This window comes from Chaetodon trifascialis, chromosome 15 (genome assembly GCF_039877785.1).
Source record: "Chaetodon trifascialis isolate fChaTrf1 chromosome 15, fChaTrf1.hap1, whole genome shotgun sequence".
Taxonomy (NCBI): domain Eukaryota; kingdom Metazoa; phylum Chordata; class Actinopteri; order Chaetodontiformes; family Chaetodontidae; genus Chaetodon; species Chaetodon trifascialis.
The window spans coordinates 17,552,156-17,574,548 of NC_092070.1; the positions used below are offsets into that span (position 1 = coordinate 17,552,156).

At 43.5% G+C, this 22,393-nt stretch overlaps 4 protein-coding genes across 12 annotated transcripts; 3 read left to right on the forward strand and 1 right to left on the reverse strand.

The window, feature by feature from the left end:
• The first annotated feature begins 307 nt into the window (after positions 1-307).
• hgs (hepatocyte growth factor-regulated tyrosine kinase substrate) lies at positions 308-9,375 on the forward strand. Of its 5 annotated transcripts, none has more exons than XM_070981029.1 (20): positions 308-463; positions 2,162-2,246; positions 2,439-2,514; positions 2,660-2,752; positions 3,488-3,611; positions 3,716-3,768; positions 3,935-4,003; positions 4,133-4,257; positions 4,963-5,047; positions 5,347-5,445; positions 5,528-5,623; positions 5,727-5,765; positions 5,872-6,036; positions 6,153-6,366; positions 6,463-6,635; positions 6,721-6,861; positions 6,995-7,178; positions 7,350-7,486; positions 7,592-7,774; positions 7,969-9,375. In XM_070981029.1, exons 1-20 carry the CDS (start codon positions 427-429, stop codon positions 8,068-8,070), a joined length of 2,280 nt encoding a protein of 759 aa, XP_070837130.1. In that variant the 5' UTR covers positions 308-426; the 3' UTR covers positions 8,071-9,375. The 5 variants fall into 5 exon arrangements, with proteins under 5 accessions (XP_070837130.1, XP_070837127.1, XP_070837128.1 ...); XM_070981026.1 differs by having other exon boundaries at positions 316-463; positions 4,936-5,047; XM_070981027.1 differs by having other exon boundaries at positions 316-463; positions 4,936-5,047; positions 6,156-6,366.
• Positions 9,376-9,492: 117 nt separating this feature from the next.
• LOC139343897 (methyltransferase-like 26 B) lies at positions 9,493-11,101 on the reverse strand. 3 transcript variants are annotated; one of them, XM_070981736.1, is made up of 7 exons: positions 10,946-11,101; positions 10,646-10,870; positions 10,255-10,417; positions 10,108-10,167; positions 9,922-9,989; positions 9,753-9,831; positions 9,493-9,668 (listed from the first exon to the last, which is right to left on the reverse strand). In XM_070981736.1, the coding sequence occupies exons 2-7, from the start codon at positions 10,843-10,845 to the stop codon at positions 9,621-9,623; spliced, it is 618 nt and encodes a 205-aa protein (XP_070837837.1). In that variant the 5' UTR covers positions 10,846-10,870; positions 10,946-11,101; the 3' UTR covers positions 9,493-9,620. The 3 variants fall into 3 exon arrangements, with proteins under 3 accessions (XP_070837837.1, XP_070837839.1, XP_070837836.1); XM_070981738.1 differs by lacking the exon at positions 10,946-11,101 and adding an exon at positions 10,922-10,928 and having other exon boundaries at positions 10,646-10,848; XM_070981735.1 differs by lacking the exon at positions 10,946-11,101 and having other exon boundaries at positions 10,646-10,891.
• A 482-nt stretch (positions 11,102-11,583) lies between these two features.
• On the forward strand, positions 11,584-14,611 carry mrpl12 (mitochondrial ribosomal protein L12). The gene is made up of 5 exons (XM_070981296.1): positions 11,584-11,784; positions 12,578-12,776; positions 12,871-12,936; positions 13,064-13,201; positions 13,999-14,611. The coding sequence occupies exons 1-5, from the start codon at positions 11,726-11,728 to the stop codon at positions 14,113-14,115; spliced, it is 579 nt and encodes a 192-aa protein (XP_070837397.1). The 5' UTR covers positions 11,584-11,725; the 3' UTR covers positions 14,116-14,611.
• Positions 14,612-18,795: 4,184 nt separating this feature from the next.
• On the forward strand, positions 18,796-22,180 carry slc25a10a (solute carrier family 25 member 10a). 3 transcript variants are annotated; one of them, XM_070981586.1, is made up of 11 exons: positions 18,796-19,030; positions 19,545-19,664; positions 19,748-19,862; positions 19,932-19,980; positions 20,391-20,432; positions 20,534-20,577; positions 20,819-20,889; positions 20,975-21,067; positions 21,158-21,235; positions 21,409-21,465; positions 21,599-22,180. In XM_070981586.1, exons 1-11 carry the CDS (start codon positions 18,941-18,943, stop codon positions 21,698-21,700), a joined length of 861 nt encoding a protein of 286 aa, XP_070837687.1. In that variant the 5' UTR covers positions 18,796-18,940; the 3' UTR covers positions 21,701-22,180. The 3 variants fall into 3 exon arrangements, with proteins under 3 accessions (XP_070837687.1, XP_070837690.1, XP_070837688.1); XM_070981589.1 differs by having other exon boundaries at positions 19,748-19,817; XM_070981587.1 differs by having other exon boundaries at positions 19,557-19,664.
• The last annotated feature ends 213 nt before the right edge of the window (positions 22,181-22,393 follow it).

Consider the following 22,393-nt stretch of genomic DNA (forward strand, 5'->3'; position numbering starts at 1 on the left):
GTATACTGATAATAATGTTGATAATGATAATCTGAGTCTGCAAAGTCACTAATAACTAAAGTAACTGTAACGTATTAAAAAGTACAATATTTCCCTCTGTAGTGGAAAGTATGAATACTCAAGTAACGTTAGCCAGTAGCTTCCCTCATAACTAAATTGAGCCTACTGTAAACAGTTCTTCCACCTCTGTTGACACAACTGTGGTGATACAATTTAAAATGTAGCTGTATTTGCATCTATCGGTCGCTAGAGGGGGGAAATCAGTGTGTTGTTGTTTCTACGCCGGAAGTGGGAAGTAGGAAGCACTGTACAGCTGTGCTCAGTGGCTAACAGAGAAGCTAAGAGGCTAACCTCAGCGGCGAAAATATCAGGACCCGTTGGCTACATAAGACTCCTCGACAGCTACTTTGAGACCTTGAATCTAATATGGGGAAGGGCGGAGGCACATTTGAGAGACTTCTGGGTAAGTTAGCAACACATTCATCAAGTTAATAGTTTATTGGCCAAGTAAGAGACAAGTGCGATTTTTTTCCCAGCGTATTGTTATGACAGACGCTAGGGCTGTGGCTCTCGGGCCAGCTAGCTAATTTTAGCCTGCTAACATTTTCGCTGCTATTGTTTGGAGGCCCATATAGGCTTACCAGATTTAGCAAGTAGCGAATACTATCTTGTTTTGTCCTTTAATTTTCCTCAGCGTTAAACAAAGCTACGTTTCATTATCCTTGTGTTGTGTCCGTGCTAACAGTCAAGCTAAACCAGGCTGTTTGTTGCCTTGAGGTTCATGTCAGTCTCACACACGGTAATATATTAAGGTTAGCTAGTGACTCACTCCAATAATAATGATGTTGCTGTATAAGCTAACTGATGATACGGCCCGGCTGACCATGAAGCCAGGCTGGCACACCATTGTCATTTGTGAGATCCTTATGACTTTTAGTGTTGTCATAAGTTTTTCAAGTTCACAACAGGTAGATTAGCTAACCTAGCTTCAAGACGGGTATAATTAGCTGCCCATCTATTCCCCGTACAGATCAGCGTTACACTGAATTAGACACCTTTCCACCAAAATACAGTTGGCAGAGGTAACGTTAGGTGGCTAATTAGCTTAGCTTACCTCAGCACTGTCCCAGGAAAAAGTCTAACTTTGTCGTACTATGCAGATGTAAAATGACAGGTATGTCAGATGTAGTTAAATTTCAGATCAAGTTGAATTAACTAGTGGCAGACAGTTGTGTATTAACAAAACTTTTACTTGAGTTATAGTTGACATTGATGGCCAGAATTACCTTTTAGGGGGCCTCAGGGTGAAAATCAGCTGCTGCTTTTTGTCAAATATTTTTGTGATGGGCTAATAGCAAGTTCTCTGTGTGGCTCTTAATGTTGTGATGTGGTAAATTGAAACACAGAAATTTAGAAATGAACGCCATGCACAAGCACACTATTGGCTTAGTTATTAAAGGTCCTGAAATTAGATGTTGATTGTGGACCTCAAGATCCAGTACAAGGCCAAACCCACCTTTTAGGCCATTATCATATCAGTTCATACTGTGCCATGATTGTACATAGTTCCATGTACCTAAAGATACAGCTGGTTATTATCACAAATCAATCCTCAAACAGTCAAGCCCAGGCTTTTTGGGCTCTGAGCCAGATACCCACTTAGGATTGAATTACTAAGACAATAATGAACACTGGCACTGACAAGATGCATAGCAAATTGCAGAGATACAAGTAGTGTAATCCCAGATGATAGCTTTTCTCATATCACAATATCGTACATTACAAAGTTGACAGATCAAACTTGGATCTAGTTCAGTTATCTTTGTCATAAGAATTACTGTTTATTCTTATGTGGCATTAATAATATAATTGTTCCCAAAGAGAAAACATCGCTTTATTTTTGCATTGAATAAAGAGAACCTTTATGTACTTAAGAGAAATTATTCAGCACCTCTCTAAAACAGTTTCAACAAAAACTTACTGTGTAACCTTCATGGCGGTAGGAGCAAGCAAGTGTATAACATGTCGAGGACTGTTGGTAGGAGCGCAGGAAGCCCGTTATTTTTGATGACGTATTTTGTTTGACGTAGCCGATACTGCGTTGTAGATATTAGGCAGACAGTGCATATGTTAAAGCGTCAACCATCTGTACTCATTGCAGATAAAGCCACCAGTCAGCTGCTGCTGGAGACTGACTGGGAATCCATTCTGCAGATCTGTGATCTCATTCGACAAGGAGATGCCCAGTAAGTGATTCTGCCCACTTCCCTCTAATTTCAACTGTATAATGTACATACCTAGCTATTGAAGTTGAAAATAGCTCATTTGAGTATGAGGTTTGTCTTTTTTTCAATGAAGAAGACTGAACAAGTGTGCTTTCCTGACTTGATTTATTGCCAGGACTTTCTTTTGAGCAATGTTTGTTTTTGCCATTGCAGAGCTAAATATGCCATTGGGGCCATTAAGAAGAAGCTGAATGACAAAAATCCACATGTGGCCCTCTATGCACTTGAGGTGAGATGTGTGAACAGTGGGAAAATGAGCTGCTGAAGTGTATTAGTTTCCTATTTTGTCATACTTTTGTCATCTGTTTTTTGGACTAGGCTGCTTTGGTGAAATGTGTACACCATAGTGAATAACTTGTGGCCTCACCCTTCAGGTCCTGGAGTCAGTGGTGAAGAACTGTGGCCAGACAGTCCATGATGAGGTGGCAAGTAAACAAACTATGGAGGAACTGAAGGATTTACTCAAGGTGACCTTTGTTCCATTAATATGTTTTGAACCTACTGTGTTTAATTTCCAAGATACTGTCTTCAGTGTTATTTATGACCCAAAATTGTCCACTTTACAGTGATATGAAACCCACTTTTCTGAGATGCAACAAACTTGAATAAGTGATGAAATAACTGAAGTTATTCATCAGCTAACAAAATTTCCTCTGATAGTTTCACCTCTTATCAGGTTTGAGTATGACTGTGCAACTATATTCCATTCCCTCCTCTGTCAGAGTAACATGTAAACAAGCAGTGGAGAGTTTGGATACAGTGTTTTTACCTTGGTACACACAGACAGGGTGATTTGTCTGACCATATTTTGGCTGGAAGCCTTATCGCCTTTCCCACCCTCTCTCTCTCTCTCTCTCTCTCTCTCTCTCGACTCGCTGCAGTCAGGCAGCAGGCTGCTTTACAGCATGAGCCAGCAATATTTGATTGGCTCCTCGATGTATCATGTGACACAAGCTCCTGTAGCCCACGTCAGCTTCCGCTTCCTGATGATGTCATAGCCTTGTGACAGGAGTTTTTTTTTTTCTTTTTCAGACCAAAGCAAGGGACTTCCCACCTCATTTCATGTTGTCAAACAACATGTAGTTTGATTCAGTTTGTGTTTGAGCAGCTCAGTCGTAGCAGTGTTATGTGACTGTAGACATGTAGAATATAAACACAAGAGGGACTTTAAGATGTAAAGATTCTGGTTCCTTTACCACCAGAAACAGACGGAACCAAACGTCAGAAACAAGATTCTTTACCTGATCCAGGCGTGGGCTCACGCCTTCCGCAACGAACCCAAATACAAGGTGGTTCAAGACACCTATCAGATCATGAAAGTGGAAGGTAAGAGGAAACCTGTAGATCAGATTTTATTCACTTCTGCTAATGTGCTGCTAGTGTCATATGTTATGTTTCACGGTTCTGTTTTTCTTTTCTTCTTCTCGTAGGTCACGTGTTCCCTGAGTTTAAGGAGAGTGATGCGATGTTTGCAGCTGAGAGAGTGAGATATTCTGTTTTCCTGGTTATGAAGTGGGTGATATGTGTGTCTGAATGAGCATGAGTTGGTGCTGGAACTGGTTAGAAGATCAGACTGTACACGAAGCTCCAGTGATTTTGTTGTACCGCTGTGTTTGTGGTAACATGTGCTGTCTGTCTGCTTCGTCCAGGCTCCAGACTGGGTTGATGCTGAGGAGTGCCACCGGTGCAGAGTTCAGTTTGGAGTGATGACAAGAAAGGTAGGCCGGACCTTCTTGAAACGAGGCCACTCGGAGGGTTTATGGTTTGCTTCATTCAGTTGCTACAGTGTGTGCGTTTAAAGTGCATGTGTGGAAAGTGACCTCGATTCGTCTTCTTTGCTTTTCCAGCACCACTGTCGAGCCTGTGGCCAGATTTTCTGTGGAAAGTGTTCGTCTAAGTACTCCACCATTCCTAAGTTTGGCATCGAGAAGGAAGTGCGTGTGTGTGAGCCGTGCTTTGAACTGCTTAACAAGTGAGTCCACAGACCTGATGCACCAGAATTACTGTGAATTCCAGTCTCTGAGTGCGAAGCATGGCACCTCTGGTCAAGCTTATCTGTCTCCAGCTGTGTAGAGAACTACTTTATTAACTGCAGTATGACACTAATATAAAGAATTCTCTTGCTCAAGCTTAGCTGTATGTCTTGTTGTTCAGCTTAAGTATGCATTGCTCTTGATCACTGTCAGCCTCTACTGCTTCTTGGTTTAAGGGCAAAAAGATTTACAGATATTTTATGCAGTGCTAATTTATTGTGCCTAATCTTCACTCACACCAGTACATGCTCTGAACTTCGTTTTGGAAATCAGTTCTCTGTTTGTCTGTTTGATATCACAAAAACATATGTGAGTGAAATTTGGTTGTACTTTAAACTAGGCTGAAAAGGATGTGATGTTTTTTTTTTAGTTTATTTAAAGAAAATAGGACAACCAATTTTGTGGTATTGACTCTGACTGACTTGATATTTTGCTTTGTTAAACCTTTAAGCATTTTCCAAACTCAGCATGAATATGTGTGTTTTAATACTTAAAATGCTTTGCAGAGGTTTGCACTTTTGCATGTTTGTGTTTGGAGAAATGTTGGTGTTTCAAGCACCATGTTCTCCTCTGACTTAAAAGATTGTTTGTCCTCCCTGATCCCCTTTCCTCACCAGCCACCCCTCCCTCTCTCCCCCCCTTAGGAAAGCTGAGGTTAAGGCCCCCACCTCAGGCCCTGCCGAGCTGCCTCCTGAGTACCTGACCAGCCCGCTGTCCCAACAGTCACAGGTAATTTTTCAGAAACTGTAAGTAGTAATTGAAATGCTGTAGTTGATGGTCAAACTGGAATTGTTTTCCTCCACCTAATAATGGAGTTTGTAGACTCTGATGATCTGTGGTTTCTGGATCTTACTTTTCAAGAGCTTGCCCATTGGCACTTTTGGCCACGGTAAGTCAAACCATGCCACGTGGATTTGCATTTCCATTACAAGTTTAAACACACCTGTGTTGTGCCGAATCATGCCCGTGATGATCAAGTCAAGCCAGCACATGTATGAAAAAAGACAATTTCTCTGCTCTCTCACCAGATGCCCCCTAAGAGGGATGAGGCAGCGCTGCAGGAGGAGGAGGAGCTGCAGCTGGCCATTGCCCTTTCCCAAAGTGAAGCCGAGGAGAAGGAGCGGATGGTGGGTTGCACGGTTGAAATTTTACTTGGTAAGTGCCCGTTTATAGACAGAAACTGATACATATCTGTATGTGTTCTCACAGAGGCAGAAGAACTCTTACTCAATGTATCCCAAAGCTGATCCCACTCCAGTGACTTCCTCAGCACCACCAGTCAGCACCCTCTACACCTCCCCTGTGGTGAGACCCTCTGGCTAACTGAATTATTTACACAACCAAACATGATTAAAACAAAGGTCAAATGTCTGCTTATTTTGTCTAAGTAACCATATACTCTCTCCAGAACTCCTCTGCTCCATCAGCTGAAGACGTAGACCCTGAGGTACACGTGCTGTCCTTTGCTTCTCCAATACCTGAATTAAGGCAGACTAATGGAAATCTGAACATCAAGCTTATAATACTGATGGTTGTATGTCACATTATTCCAGTTGGCCCGTTACCTGAACAGAACATACTGGGAGAAGAAACAGGAAGAGGCTCGCAAGAGTCCCACCCCCTCAGCCCCTGCCCCTGTGCCATTGGCCGAGCCCCTTCCAGCAATCAGTCAGCCTGTAGAAAGTCACGTCCCTGTCCAGCCAGTCAGTATAGTGGAGGTATGTTGAAACTTGCTGCTGAGAGCAGATGTTGATAATTGTATTTTTTATGAGTTGGCATGGGCAGACCACAAATGACTTTCTGCGCTTTGCTTCCCTCTCGTCCCTGCTTTCAGCAGCAGTACCAGAACGGGGAGTCAGAAGAAAACCATGAGCAGTTTCTGAAAGCTCTGCAGAACGCTGTCACCACATTCCTCAACCGCATGAAGAGCAACCACATGCGTGGGCGCAGCATCACCAACGACAGCGCCGTGCTCTCGCTCTTCCAGTCCATCAACAACATGCATCCGCAGCTGTTGGACATCCTCAACCAGCTAGATGAGAAGCGATGTGAGTGTTAGCTGTGCATGACTTTGCTTGCCTGTGTCTTCCTGTCATCCTGCATGTCCGGCCTCTGAACTATCACATCATATACGTTGTCGGCAGTGTACTACGAGGGGCTGCAGGACAAGTTGGCTCAGGTGCGTGATGCTCGGGCGGCCCTCAACGCCCTTCGGGACGAACACAGAGAGAAGCTGCGTCGTGCTGCAGAGGAAGCAGAGAGACAGAGGCAGATCCAGCTGGCACAAAAACTGGAGATCATGAGGCAGAAGAAACAGGTCCTTAAACGAAGCTCTCCAATGAAAAAGTACAGATATCGATACATTATTACCATGCTCACAAGCGTTTGTCTTTGAACTGCAGGAGTACCTGGAGATGCAAAGACAGCTTGCCATCCAGCGCCTCCAGGAGCAGGAGAAGGAGAGGCAGATGCGTCTGGAGCAGCAGAAGCACACGATCCAGATGAGAGCCCAAATGCCTGCTTTCTCTCTGCCCTATGCCCAGGTACACACCGCACGCTCCATCACCAGCTGTCAAAACTCATTTCAAACAGGATGTTTCGCCATTGAAATGAAATGGACAAACCGTATTACCTCTTCTCTTTGGGAGTAAACTTCTGATAATGTCTGTTACGCAGATGCAGTCTTTGCCTCCCAACGTGGCAGGAGGGGTGGTGTACCAGCCTGGCGCTCCACCCAGCTACCCAGGCACCTTCAGCCCTGCTGGTTCTGTGGAGGGTTCACCTATGCACAACATCTATATGAACCAGCCTGGGCAGACCGCGCCCCCGCAGTACCAGGCCATGCCCGGTGGTGCGACAGGTGAGGAGGTCAACAAGAACACACTTCAATGCTTTGAAATACGTTTTGATCAAATCCTCCATGTTTCAGTTCTCTACTTCATTACATCCACTGAGGAAACATTTCACATGATACTTTAAGACTTTCTCATGTGCTCCTGAGTGTGTGACTGATTGTCCTCTCCTCCTCTAGATCCAAATATGGTCAATGCGTACATGTACCAGGCTGCAGGCACCAATGGGCAGCCTGCTCCTCCTCCCGGTCAGGCTCCCCCCACTACTAGTCCACCCTACTCCAACTATCAACCTACACCCACACAGGGCTACCAGGTCTGAGTGACTCCCGCTTTCATTTTCTGATCACTACATGAATTACCGCCAAAATGCATTAAGACAAATAATTTTCCCACTAATTGTTGACTCTGTTCTGTGCAGAACGTGGTCTCTCAGGCGCAGAGTATGCCCCCCATGTCCCAGGCTGCCCCCACTAACGGTATGGGTTACATGGGCTACCAGCCGTACAGCATGCAGAACATGATTTCAGCATTGCCTGGACAGGACCCCAATATGCCCCCCCAACAGCCCTACATGCCAGGCCAGCAGCCTATGTACCAACAGGTCAGCCACTTGTTATTTCTTCCTTTGCCACCAGATGGTAGCAGTAAGAAAACCTTTTAAAGAGTTTGCAGCATGCTGTGGTATGCAGCCTATGTCAATCATTCTTTGTTCTCTTTATATTTAACATCACACCAGTTAATTCAACCCTAGCTTATCTTCCCATTCCCACCTGTACTCTGTTCCTTTCTTGCTAGGTGGCTCCCCCTGGTGGCCCGCAGCAGCAGCCACAGCAGCAGCAGCAGGCCCCTCAGCCTGTGCCCGGCAGCGCAGAGGCACAGCTCATCTCCTTCGACTGAAAGCTCACGCGCTGCAGGGTCCACCACACTACACCCTCTCTCCTCCTTTTGGTCTTTCCCCCACTCTCTGGACTCTGAGGATGCCCTCTGGAAACACACACACACACCTCCAACCTCCCACCTCGCCGTGATGTTGTGGCAATGTAAAATATTGTGATGATGTTGCAGAACTCTTGCTCTCCTTGCCTCTACCCGCACTGAAGTATGGGAATGTGGGGTGAAGCTGCAAGGGGGGGCACCATAACCAAGACCCTCTCACCTTCCTCCTCCCTCTTTCCAGCTGATATGTATGTAGTATTTCCTTATTAAATGAATAACTGAAGCTCAGAAATAGTCAGTGGTATTAAAGTTAAAAATGAAAAAAATATGATAACAATTGAGGAGAAAAAAAAGACAAGACATAACCATCCTTTGTCTCATATTTTTCTAAAGCAAAATTTGCATGATAAATTTTGATTATTTTCATTAGATGGAAGTGAATTATTGCAGCCTGTCATCTATATGTGTTGTTGAAGAGACTGTGGGTGTGGGGATAAAGAGTGATGTGTAGGGAGAGAAAGCACAGTCAAAGGCCTGAAATAATGCCACTAACTGTCATCACCATTAGGTTCACAGGCTCCATTTGCACTTGTAGGTTTTCAGTTCCATCTCCCTCATGCGCACACAAACAAGGGTCATCATATCTTGTTTTGGCATTTATTTGTTGTGCACTGCTTGCAATATTGAGTGTCTTTTATGTAGTTTTTTTAAAATGACAAAACATTGCAGGGATTGTACATTGTGGGAGGAGAGTTAGAAAATTGGCTGGGTGGTGGTTAAATCCTTACTTAATACACTTTTTTTTTTAGATTAAATCATTGAAATTACCCAACTGGTGACCTTAAAATATACATACTAAACAAGTCCAGCAATTCCAAAAGCATCCATCTCTCTATTAAAGTTACCGTGTCGCTGATCATAAAGCACCACGACAAGCCAAGACTGGCAGAATTAAACTGTAATTCACTGCAGATGGCTTCCAGGCACCCCACCCTGTGTGCATTTGGTCATGACTGTCACAGATCAAGATATATACATATTAAGCACAGGTGGGCAGTGTTTTGTGAAGTGTGCTTGGCTCTCCAGAGTTGTGGAAATGCTTGCAGAGCGAACATGAAGAGCCGCATGTATTGATCACGCACCCAATCATTGATTTGTGTAACCCCTCAGTTGCTATCTGTGAACTTCTTTATTCCATCATACTGATCTGTCTGACTTTAAAGTAATTTTGAAATTATATTTAATAAATATCTGGTTCTTATTGTCCACTGGCTTCAACTTGTTTTTGCTTTTTTTAGGATTTGAACGTAGGATTTGAACAGGCGCACAGTATGACAGCTTTCATTCATTTAATAAAAGTACACTCACATTCATACAGTTCAAGTAGAGGGCTTTTAATTTGATTTTACAAGTGTAAAGGCCATAACATTACATTTAGGAGTGATATGATTGAATGTTCTTTAACGTGCTAAACTAGAGGTATACAAAAGTTCCTCATGCACTTCAGCCTCTTAAAGTTTTCTGAAGATGAGGCATTTGAAATATTCCTCCATCTCAATCTGGAAATGAAAAACAATACAGATATAAAAGCTATAATGTAGTTAGGATCAAGTAGTTCCCTGAAGCCACAGTGTGTGACTCACCATCCTCTCCAGACGCATCCCGTTCCCATAGGCCAACTGTCTCAGCACATCGATGTCTGGAAGACCCCACTCTGGATTCCTGTGGAAAAGCATTAAATAAGTCTGCAGCAAGCACATGTTGTTGCCAGGTTGTAGTGTGGTATTTACGAGAAAATGAATGCCTACTCACGTTTTTCGAAGCTCTGCGTCCAGTTGTTCATTACAGCTTGGTGTAATGGTGCCATTAATCGCGTATGCCTAGAACATGTTTAAGATTTGTCTGCTGTTTAATCCTGTTGCGCCATGTTTTCACACTCACATGATAACGTCTTGCTATTATGAGTGGATAATGAACAAGAAGACTGCTGGTACATACCCCATATGTTATCAAAAGGCCATTTTGCCTCATGATCTGACCCGCTCCATTGAAAACACCCTGGAAAATTATATATGAAATAAAGATGGTTTAATCGTTTGGAAATCTGTGAGCTCTGACCATCGTTCTTTAGATAAGCAGGCCTACCTGTGCTGTTTTGAAGGTGCTGTACTGCAGTAAGTTAATGGCAACGATAACATCACACGAGTTGCGAGGAAGGCCTGCCCATTGCTCCCACGGTTCGCTGGCATCCAGGTGGACAGGCTGCAGCACAGTCTTTGCATGGGTTGCAGCAATATATGCCTTAATACTGTAAGTAATTATACAGCCTTAATACTGAAGTTTGTATTTCAGAATCAGGTTCTCAAATCACTTGCTGCTTTTTCATTACTGGAAAATGTACAACCTGTTGGCCATGATGCTTACTGTAAAACACTTGAGTGTATAACTATTGTACAGCCATTTGAATCATTAATACATTGTTGTGTCTGATACACACAGGACAGCGTAACTACTACAAGCCTTTTTCTACACAAACCTGTCCAAACACTCTTGTTTGATGTCTGATGGCTGCCAGGTCACAAAGGGCATCTTCTGGGCAAAGCGTATGACATGCTGTCCAGTTCCAGAGCCCAGCTCTAAGGCGAACAGCTCCCTGTGGGACTGCTCCTCAAGCACATCTTCAAGCGCTAAACACAGACTCTCCCAGTTTCTCTCTGCCTGAGGAGACAGCAGCATGGTCTGCAGGATATAAGCATGACATGTTAACCTTTCATCTTGCATTGCCAGCCTATGCATTGAGGATCACTCTTACCTTCACTTGTGCTGGTTGACCGAGACTAGTTGGGAAACAGCATATTGGTGGAGGCTGGAGGTGGTGGATGACTGTGACAGCAGATGGGTGCAGAGATTACCTGGTTAAGAGGATTCCTTCTGTGCTCAGCATTGGTACAGTACAGGTGTCAAGATGAGTTCATACAGTAACGTTAGTTCTGAATATTACGCAGATATCATTGTCAAAAACAGGTGATAATACAGTCAATAACAGTTACAGTATCACATCTGAGTGGCATCAGATTGCATGGGACTGTCATATTGTGTTTAGAATCATAAGTGTTTACTGCCATCCTGTGGTCAAAATGAGGAACTGCAAGAAAACATACAATTACGATAAACCCAGAGAGTTGATCAATATAATATGTTTCTGAAGCGTTGTTTACACTCGGGTGTGTAAACAGTATTGGAGAAGACTTTCACAAAGTATTTTTTTTATTATAGGACTTTTAAACAGTGCATTACACGGAGCAGGGCCCAATATTGTGAGATATTAAAGTGTATATATTAATACAGGTTCAGGCACTCAACATTAAATGAATACCCTTACTGATACATTAAAGAAATTATTTATAAAACGTTCAAGCGTTCATCGCCCATTTGTCCCTTACAGGTTCCCATAGGTTTTTTAACAGTTCACGCACTGCATTGTGGGTAGGTCAGAAGCCGAGAGGACGCCATGTGCTTTTGAGGCAGAGGCACTGCTGCAAGGAGGCCAGGCTGTGACTGAGTTGGCTTTTTTTTTTAGAGGGACACCGGGATAAAGGCTCCAGTAAACGTTATCATGTACTGTACCAGACACTGCCTCCGGACCGCGCTGCGGGCTGCAGCGCACACACACCGGTACGTAACGCGAGCCCGGGCGGGCAGTCAGTCATGTAACACCGGGGCAGCGGCAACGGTGCAGCAGGGTCTGATTGTTTGCATCTTCAAGGGCAGACAGTCAGTGACTGCCGCCGGTCATGCTGATTTTAGACATGCTTTTGTCTGTGTAGTTTGTGTAAATACGCAACATGTATTTGACCCGCAGTCAGGAAGAAGTTTGAAGTTTTACGGCTGTGTGATAACTCTGTTGGGTAACGTTAGCTTGGTCTCTTAAGCTAGCAGAAACTGATCCTTCGCCGGCTTTAACTGGACCATTACTGAATAGACGCTGCGTTTATTGTGATGAAACTTTGTCCTCGTCTTTAGCTTGGTTGTATAAACTAAAGGTGGCGGCTCTTTGACTTCTTCCTTCATTTACCAACAGTGTTTCTGACAGCCAAGGTCACAGTCGTGTACTTAAAAATTTAGGCTATATTGGCATAGAATAAACAACCGCAAGCTTCATCTGTTAATCTGCCTGTGTCAGGTTGCACCCGGAGCAGAGATGAAGCCACGATTAACATCATAATATTAATGAAACAACTGGAGCCGCCAGAACTGAGTGTGTGTACTGCATTCATCCCAGAGCAGTGCCGCCCATCCATGGGGTACGACCCCCGCCCACAAAGAGTCGCAGGATGTACATGAGGGGTTGCAAAAGTGTGATGCTCTCAGCTGGATCTGTATATCTGGGCACACGGGGTCATGTATCTTGAGCTCTGACAACCACAGTCACCAGACGTCATTCATTGAATCCATTTTCGTCTCGCAGGCAGCAGCTTCAGCGGCAGGCGCCTGCCCTGTGTGCGCTCAGACTTCTGAGGACCAGTCCAGCCTCCCACTCAGACGCCATCGCCACCCCCCCGCTAGACGGAGCGCCCAAACAGTATTCCCCCAAAATCCAACAGCTCGTCAACGACATAGCCAGCCTGACTTTATTAGAGGTGTCGGACCTCAACGAGCTCCTCAAGGTTTGTCCCAGACATCGAATCTAAAGCACAACGCGCGATGTCTGATAGAGACTGCTGTGATTGATCTGCGGCGTCGTGTTTTTGTTGCTTGCAGAAAACTCTGAACATTCAGGATGTCGGGGTGATGCCGGTGGCTGCATCAGCTGCTCCCGTGGTTCAGGTGACTGATTTTTAAACTTCATCTGCTGCAAATCGACTCTTCTCTGACTCATAATCGACACAGCAGCAGCTAATAGTTTCAGAACAAGTGCCCAAATAATTTGCTCTCTTTTCCTCTGTGAAACTAGGCCACAGAAGAGGAGGACGTGCCCGCCAAGAAAGAGAAGACTCACTTCATAGTCAAACTGACAGAGTTAAATGCAGCTGATAAAGTGAAGCTTATAAAGGAAGTGAAGAACTGCATCCCCGGCTTGAATTTGGTCCAGGTGAGTCTCTTCATCGTCCTCGGTCCTGATCTGAGTCACTTAAAGGTATCCTGTGGAGCTTTAATTGCTCGTTAATATTGGGTTTGCAAGTACGAATACACTGAACGTGTTTGCTCGACCTGGTTTTGGTGAGGAGGGCTGAATGTAATCAGACTCCTTGTTTGCTCACAAGAAAACACCACAGGACATGTTTAATATTTAGAATTTCCTGCTGATGCACTTGATCCAATTCTTCTATTTTCCCACAAAATACAACTAAAGTAGACCTCCAATAATATACGACCAGATGTTTGACCGATGTTTGTCCAGCCTCTCTTCACCACAAGTACTAATTTCAAATGCAGGATTTTATGATAGCATCACTTGCATACTGTTCAGCTTAGTTTCCAGAATAAAGTTTTGACATTGTACCGCAAATCACTGATATTTAAAGTGTGTAAGTTTCATATGTATTGCATCAGTGCTTTTAAAATAGGTGTCAAAGTGATGTAGTTCAGTTATCAGTGTGTGAGCTGAGTTTCTCATCAGCTGACGGCGTGACAGCTGCTCGATTGCCAAGCGGCAGGTCAAGATGTGTTTGCTGCGACCAAACCGGGTCTTTTAATCCAAAACGTGATCTTCTGCTTGCAGTGTTTCCTTATAAGTGTAATATGGTCTTAATGACAGCTGATCTACTGTATCTGGTTTATATTTATATGTAGTTTATATCACGCAGAGGATTTGAGTTTCAGCAGACTAACTGTGTTAACTAATATTGATTGCTTTTTCTTTGTTTTTGTCTCTCCCTCCTTAACTAGTCTAAGAAACTAGTGGAGTCTCTTCCCCAGGAAATCCGGTCCAATGTTTCCAAAGAAGAGGCAGAGAAACTGAAAGCAGCCCTGGAGGCAGCAGGCGGCACCGTGGTGTTGGAGTAGACCTGTGCGCTCCCGCACACCCGTTCTACACCATGTTGCCGCTCATGCACTTCATCATTCATCCTATAATTATTTTTTTTTACATGACAAAGAGGAGAATCGGGGAAAAAAGGAAACGAATGCCTTCCGACATCAACACTGTCTCTTAACAGCGTCAGGTGGGGCGGTACAGCTCAGACTGAACTTTCCAGGCGCACAGCCTGCACAAATGGCCGCCTCGCTGTTTCCTTGTCCATTAGTCTGCTCATGTGTCTGTCTGATACTTGTGTAGCAGATAAGCTACAGAAACACTGGCCTGGGTGCCAAGTGAGTGAGCTGGTCATTCTGTGCGTGTATGTTAAATTTTTCACAGAGGCAAAGATTATGCAGATGGGACAACGTGACCATCCCTACGGTGAAGAACGCCAGATACTGTGTGGAGTTCAGGGGATGACAGTGCTGAGTCGCTCATGTTGCTGATAGAATTGTTGATAATGTGATTAAAGCTGAAATACCCAAAATTTTCCTCTCTCTTATGTGTCTTTGAAAGATCCATCTAATGCGATGGAAAAACTCTATATTGTAGTTTTTACTGTAACCTACAGGAGAAGGCACCCTGCTGTACTGCTGTTCACCACTAGAGGTCATAAGATCTCTTTTAATCGCCTCAGACAGCATGAAACCACATTCAGTTCCTGTACCAACTTACAAACGTGTTCACAATTAAGCTGATTTTCATTTTGACATGAACAGAGAGGCTGTCCTGGAGGAGAGGACAGCAGTTTGCAGACTTGTAGAAATGTAGTTTTTATAGTGATACAGGATGTGCAGTCAGTAGTTTGACTAAAACAGATAATTTGAAAAGTACACAGCAAAGTTGCAGTGAGTCCCGTTTTCTCAAACCTCCTCGAAAATATACGCTTGCAGCCAGTTTATATTTGGACTATGGGTTTTTTCTTGCGTGAAAGAAAGTCACTCACTGTCCTTTTGAGCAACTTACACCTTTATCATCTGTTACTGCATGTATTTCAATGCCTAATTCTACCTACCCAGAGGTCAAATCAGCCAAAATAACTGAAAACACCTGTGTGCAAGTGTGCTTTATGTGAACGTATTGAGACATGAACGTTTTTCCAACGTGCTCTTTAACAGGTGGTAATTTTCCATTTCTATGGGTGGGTTAAGGTATTTTGTGATGAACTCCACCACCTGCACCTCTTGACCTGACGGTGTCACTGATTGTAGATGGCCATCAGGTGGTGCATGTGGTCTGCGTTCAAGGCTGTCTTTGACACTTGGTTTAATTTTGCCTAGAAAAGCTCAAACATGTTGAAATATGTCACTGAGCGGGAGCTAACTGTTCGTGTGCCTCCGTCAGATTAAGTTATTGCAGTGGTTCATATCTTTGGTGTTTCAGGAGATCAAAGAGGTGTCTGTGGCCTGAGGTGTGTTTATTAGCATAGATGTTAATAAAGCCCTGCGTGGCTTTAGTCTCGGCTTTTGCTGTTGCACTACTTTATCAGAAGGATGTAGTATTTCCTGTTTTAAGTGGCCTAATCATGGGCTTGACATGTCCACATTGACACCATAGGGATTAAATTTTGGTTAAATCTGTGGACCACGTGAGACCAGAGTCGGAACAAACCTCATTTTACATGGGTTCAAAATACACATTGATTCTCCCACCCACCCACCGTGCTTTGATTCAGTCAGTAAATATGACTGTTGACCTGCTCTTGAGGATCATGAGGATGTATCAATGCAACCAAACTTTGTGGTTTTTTGTTTGAGGTTCTGTGCCTGGAAATCATGTTAGAGGCAGCTGAGAAGGAGGACGATAGCTGGGCAGAAGGAGAGGAGTGAGGAGGAGACGTCGTGCAGCACATCTCTCAGGCTGAATAGAAACCAAGCGTAGATATGTGGCGCTCACATCAGTGAACTCCCTCAAGGCACCGCAACAGCTGAATCCAGGAGACGTGTCAGACTGATGCTGAATTACTTTCCTTTTTCAGATACACTGGAAAACACGCCGAAGAGCCTGCTCTGCTGAAGTGGCTTTTCAAAAAAAAAAAAAAAAATCCTACATGGAGCATAATGTGCCCACAAAAAAGCATTAATGGAGAAAATATTAGAGGGAGCATACATTTACTCTCACGGACAATAAGCAACATGAATATTACATAGAAAAGGAATAATAAAGTACATTTTGATAATTAAGCATATGAGCAGATGACCTGAACAAGGAAAGAGAAAGTAAAAAATGCTCGCAACACAAATGGAAAATGCTCAGATTGAAAGGTTAAATGCAAAATCTGAATCACCAGAAATGGAAATGAAAAAATATGGAAGAGCATAAATGGAAATGCTCAAATTAAATATTGAAATGGAAAGGCTTGAAAAAAACAAACAAACAAATGAAATAAAATAAATAGATTAAAAAAATTCAGATGAAAATTTATTTATTTATTTATTTATGCCTTTTTTCACTGATTTTTAACTTGTGTAAATGAGGGGACCTGGCCTTAAGTGAGGAGGAACGCGCCTTATAAAGATCATGAACAGCAGGGGGAGTGTGGACATCGGTCGTCAGAGGAGTGGAGCCAGGCGAAGACAAGGAGGTGTGAAAGATTTACGCCTCAGGATTTGGTTAAAAAGAAAAAAAAAAGGAAGGTTTTGTTTTTCCACATTAATTCAGTCAAATGTGATGTAATCTGAAATCGTCAAGGCCTTTTTCACACCTGCCATGTTGACGTGTCATCGCAGGACAAGCACAGGTGTTACTAATAACATTAACAATGGCTCCTTCTATTCATGTGTCCCAGTAAGCCATGACAGTGTCCAGGGCCCTGAAACTGAAGCAGCTAAATGGAATTCAGCCATCATTCATTGTATTATTTATACCTGTGACATGTCCAAATGTCAAAAAAAAGAAAAAAAAAATCATGTTGTTATAAGGCCATAACATAATGAAGCAGAGGAGAGAAAGACCAGGGGCCGATGAAGACGATGTGAGATGTAACATGAGGAGGAAGCACGGCACATAAGTGGCCGCCAGAGTTTGTGAAAGGCATGCGCCTCGAACAGCTTATCGCGCTGCGTCCCCGAGTGAGCAAACTGTGCAGAAATGAACGAGTGAGAGAAAATTGTTTGTGAACAACGCGCTGAAGAGGAAGCCCTGCTGCGTTAATGGCGATGACTTCAGGCTGCTTTGAAGAGTTGAGGCCGTAACGTGGATCGCGGCAGGAAGGCAGCAAATGAAATCAACGTCAATTCCAAGTTTAAGTGAGAGTCAAAGATCAAACTGTGCGTAAAGCTTCATGCAACGTGTGCGGGCGATTTGGAGGAACATCCAAGACGGCTGTTTGGCATTTCACAGCAGCCAAATCCTGAAATGCAGAATATCAAATGACGCAACATTAGACATAATGTGACCGTCTTACATGCAGTGTTGGTAGAAGGATTCAGATGTACCTCACTGGAAAAATACTCCATTACAAGTAAAAGTCGACAGTTATACATCATTGGATCATCATTACTGCTGGACTTTGTTTGAGGTGGAGCTCATTTTGAGTTTTCTACAGACCTGCAACTAAAGCTAAGCTCAAAATTAATAAGAATCAATGAAAATAATTAAAAGGAAAAGCAGCATTTGTGGAGTTGGGATCAGGACAGGTTTTTGCATGAAATATGACCAAATGATTATCAAAAATCATAAGAACAACTGACTAATCGACTAATCTTTTGGATCTGTATATACTTTTGCGTTGTTTAATTTACGATAAGCTCTTCATATGCTTTTCATGCAAAAATGTCAAATGCTATTGGAGTCAAAAATACAATATTTCTCTCTGAAATGTAGAAGTAAGTAAATTCGTACTTAAGCACAGCACTTGAGTAAATGTGCTCAGTTATATTCCACCAGCGGTCGTACGGATAGAGCAGTTTGTAGACATTTGTGTGCAGTGGCGCTGATGTATTATCCTATTTTACTGTGCGAGCAGCCAGTCGTGGAGCAGAAACCTCATCACTCCACGCATCTCCATGTGTCAGATCTGCAGCAGCATGGTTGTTGCTCGCGTCTCGCCTCTGCTCTGACTTGGAGTGGGTATCCAGTTACTGTTTCTGTCATATGTCATGAGCCCCCCTCCCTCTGAGTCAGCGCACACTGTGCACTGCCAGGCTGGCCATTCATACCACTCCTGCACCGCTCATTTAAAATCATGTCATGCTTAAGAACCAAAACAGACACTTGGGCTTTAGAAACTTGCAGAAAACATAACTTATTAACAGCACAAGCTGTTACTGAGTGTTCTTAAGTGAAGAAGGGTGAAGACATGCAGTATGTTTTTGACTTCTTGACAATTTTGCGACCCTGAATGGTGTAATAGAAAGCAGCGTCTATCCTTAACCAACATGTCTTTGAGCTTTATGACCTTTGACCCTGTTCGTTGAATCCTGGGATGGTGCCACGCCGCATTCACAAAACTACAGCAGCAAGTCAAGCTGACTTACTATTTTTACATTAGTCACGTACACTTCCTCCCACAAACCAGCTGCACCCCTCTCTTGGCACAGAAAGATGGAGTAAGTTGGAAGGCTCTGCACTTACTCCACCGGACAAGTTCTGCCATATGTTAATCCAAACTGTCCAGCTCTTTCTGAGAAACAAAGATGCAGATTTACACAAAGGACACATGGGCTGAGTTTGTGCGTTTAACAGGAACGGCGTCCTACCATTACGGCAGTGAGAGAAAAGGATGAGAGCAAACTTGGAGGAAGTTTTCCCAGCAGCCTTTGAGAAGCCGACACTTTGCCCTCTTCCTTCTGAGTCTGTTTGACGAACAACATGCAGGACACTCGCGTCTCTCGTTGGTATTTCGGTGGAATCTCCGCCAGCGCAGCCGCCTGTTTAACACACCCACTGGATTTAATTAAGGTAAAACACAACGCTAATTGATCTTTAATTTAAACATCACATTTATTTTCCTTTCAGAAGGCAAGAAAATGACCCAGTTAGGCCTCATTGATCTGTCAGCAGTGCACTGTGGAAAATGTTAATAGAATTACTTTCTTTGAAGGTTCATCATCCTCTTTTCCTGCTGACACTGACTTTCTGAATAGCTTGCTGTTTCATGGCGATGATTTGATTTGCCTAATTTCCTAAATTACCTTGATCATGACCATCAATAGGCTTGTTTGGTCGCTTTAAAGTGCATGAAATGATGCCAGACACAAGTCTCAGCGTTCAGTTATGTATTTCCTATAGCTGCTATCCTGCTATTGAATTGAAATTCTTTCATTCAGCCTCCTGGCTGATGTCACTGCTTATGACAGCAGCAGACATTCGTTTTGTCGACTGAGAGCTGTCACCTTGCACATGTGCAGGTAGCTGTCGCGCTCGCTTGATGTGTGACCGACCCTCTTTGCTGCTTCCGTGTGGTCGTTTCCAGGTGCACTTGCAGACGCAGCAGGAGGTGAGGGTGAGGATGACCGGGATGGCTATTAACGTGGTGAGGAGCGAAGGTTTTCTGGCTCTCTACAGTGGCCTCAGTGCGTCTCTCTGTCGGCAGGTGAAAATACACACACGTGTTAAGTCATTCACTGTTCATGTCCATGCTGCACACATATGAATGGGCTTCTTTCTTCCCTATAGATGACATATTCTTTGTCACGGTTTGCCATATATGAGACTGTCAGGGACAAGCTGAACAGAGAGAACAAAGGTCTGATGCCTTTCTACCAGAAAGTCCTGCTGGGCGCCTTTGGGGGTATGCATTGTGACACAGCGTTCACCATATTAGTCCCTATTTTATTATTTAATGTGTTTTCTCCAACAGGTTTTGTAGGTGGTTTCGTCGGGACCCCAGCTGACCTGGTGAATGTCAGGTGGGTTTTGTTTCCTCACCAGGAAGAGGACGCGACCTGCACTTTGGCTTTCATCATACAATGCAGTGCTGCTATTGTACTGCTGATGCATGACGTTTTGTGATGGAGAGCTCAAATCTACTATAAAACAAACATAAATAAACCATCAAGACTGCTGTAATCCTTCTAAAAATTTAATTCCCTTTACTTTAAATTTTCATGTTATTTTCATATGTACCAAGCAGCACTGCAATGTGAAATTCAGGACGGGGTCAATGATTTGACGTCAGCAGCCGAAGGAGCTTTTATGCTTACCTTTAAAGTTTGACAGGCCTATTATGACTCTATTTAATAGCAAGATAATCACTGAGAAGGTTACTCATCCTGACAATTAAGTGGCTTTGAAATGCTTTAATCTCTCGTCGGTGCAGAATGCAGAATGATGTCAAGTTGCCTGTGGAGCTCAGGAGAAAGTAAGTAAAAACAGGAAATGGAAGTACGTCCTGGACAGACCTTTAAATGTAGAGAAAACTGTCTGTGATCATATGCAAATCACCACTTTTCCTTCTTCCAGTTATGCTCATGCTCTGGACGGACTTTTCCGAGTCTGGAGGGAGGGTAAGCTCCATAAGCATTTTCTTACTTTACATTAGCTCCAATTTGTTTCCTTCATATGTCGCACTCTGACAAATGACTTGAAAAAGGTGTCCAACAGGTGAAAAGTGTGAAAAATTCAGCATAACAGATGCTTTATAGCCTGTGTGTAGACATTTTTTCATATCTCACACCACATTTTTACTTACTTTACTATTGTATATTTGTCCTTAATATGCTCCCCATCCTGCTGTTTAATTGGTAGAGGGAGTGAGGAAACTGTTTTCTGGTGCTACAGTGGCGTCTACAAGAGGTGCGCTGGTCTCTATCGGACAGGTAAAGACGTCTACTTTGTGCAGCTATTACACCCCAAAAATGCTACTGTGCTGTTTCGCAGCATGTGTGCACTTTGCTCCTGCAGCTGTCCTGTTACGACCAGTCCAAGCAACTGGTTCTGGCCACTGGTTACCTGACTGACAGCATCCTCACACACTTCCTGGCCAGTGTGTTTGCGGTGAGTGACTCGCCTCCGTCACAGTGTGTGTGTGCATGTGATATCGCCACATTTTCTAAAATAAGACACCTTTTCTTCCTTTCTGCACAGGGTGGATGTGCCACAGTCCTGTGCCAACCACTTGATGTTGTTAAAACAAGATTAATGAATTCAAAACGGGAATATGGGGTGAGTTTTTTGGACGATACAATGATTTAAATGTTGCCAGACAGCATGGTTGGAGTTACCTGTGGCGTCTCTCTTGGTCTTCCTCTCATCACTCTGACATGTATGTTTTATTCATGACCTGTGGAGAATCACACAGCTTGACATGTCTTAGTGTTTTTGTCTTTTTGTTCCAGGGTGTGTTTCACTGTCTAACAGAAACAGCAAAACTGGGCCCGAAGGCATTTTACAAGGTGGATGTCACCTTCCAGACGTGATGTTTTCACCCAGCCAAAATTACGACTCTTTACATTTTCATCGCGTAAATGTTCCTGTGTTTAAAACATCTTTCGACTTTGCTGAAATAATGATGTGATTTGTGTCCAGGGCCTTGTTCCTGCAGCCATCCGTCTCATCCCTCACACTGTCTTCACCTTCCTATTCCTTGAACAGCTGAGGCAGCATTTCGGTGTAGTGGTTGGCGCCTGAGAGGAAGGCTGACATGGACTTTGCAGTTTTTTTCTGCACCACCTACAGAATTACACTTACAGATGACTTGAATTACCTGGTTGTGTTAACTTACAGCGTCAAAGCTGTTGACCATAGTGGCTCTTTACCTGTGAACTGTACTATGCTATAAATCTGGGATTGCGGAGAGAAGGTTTAGTGAGCTTCCATGAACAGAAACTGCTTTTAAAGCTGATATTAACTGATAAAGCTACTTACGCAAGGCCTCCTCTGCCTTCTGGGTGCAAACACTGAAAAATAGTGCAGCCAGATATGAATTTGAGCTTATCTGCCCCAGACAGATTTTGGAGACCACTGCCGAAACAGTTTATTTTCAGATCGTGCAAAGTGTTTTCAAGCTTGTGGTGGGAGGCATCATTTTCACATTTAATGTCGTCAAGTTAAGAGTCAAGGTGACTTCTTTTTATCCCAGAGAGGATGTTTTAAATCCATTTCTGAAAAGCGCACTAAGGAAACATGCTATATCAGATTAAATTAAATTGACAGATTAAAAGAATCGCTCCTTGTCTGCTTGTGGGCCTCGTTGATGAGACCTGAGAGGCAGCGTAATGACGTTCAGACTGTCAGTAAGGAGACAGTCATTTCCTTACTGACAGTCTGAACGCCATTACGCTGCCTCTCAGGTCTCCATGCTCTTGAACAGGAATAATCAGT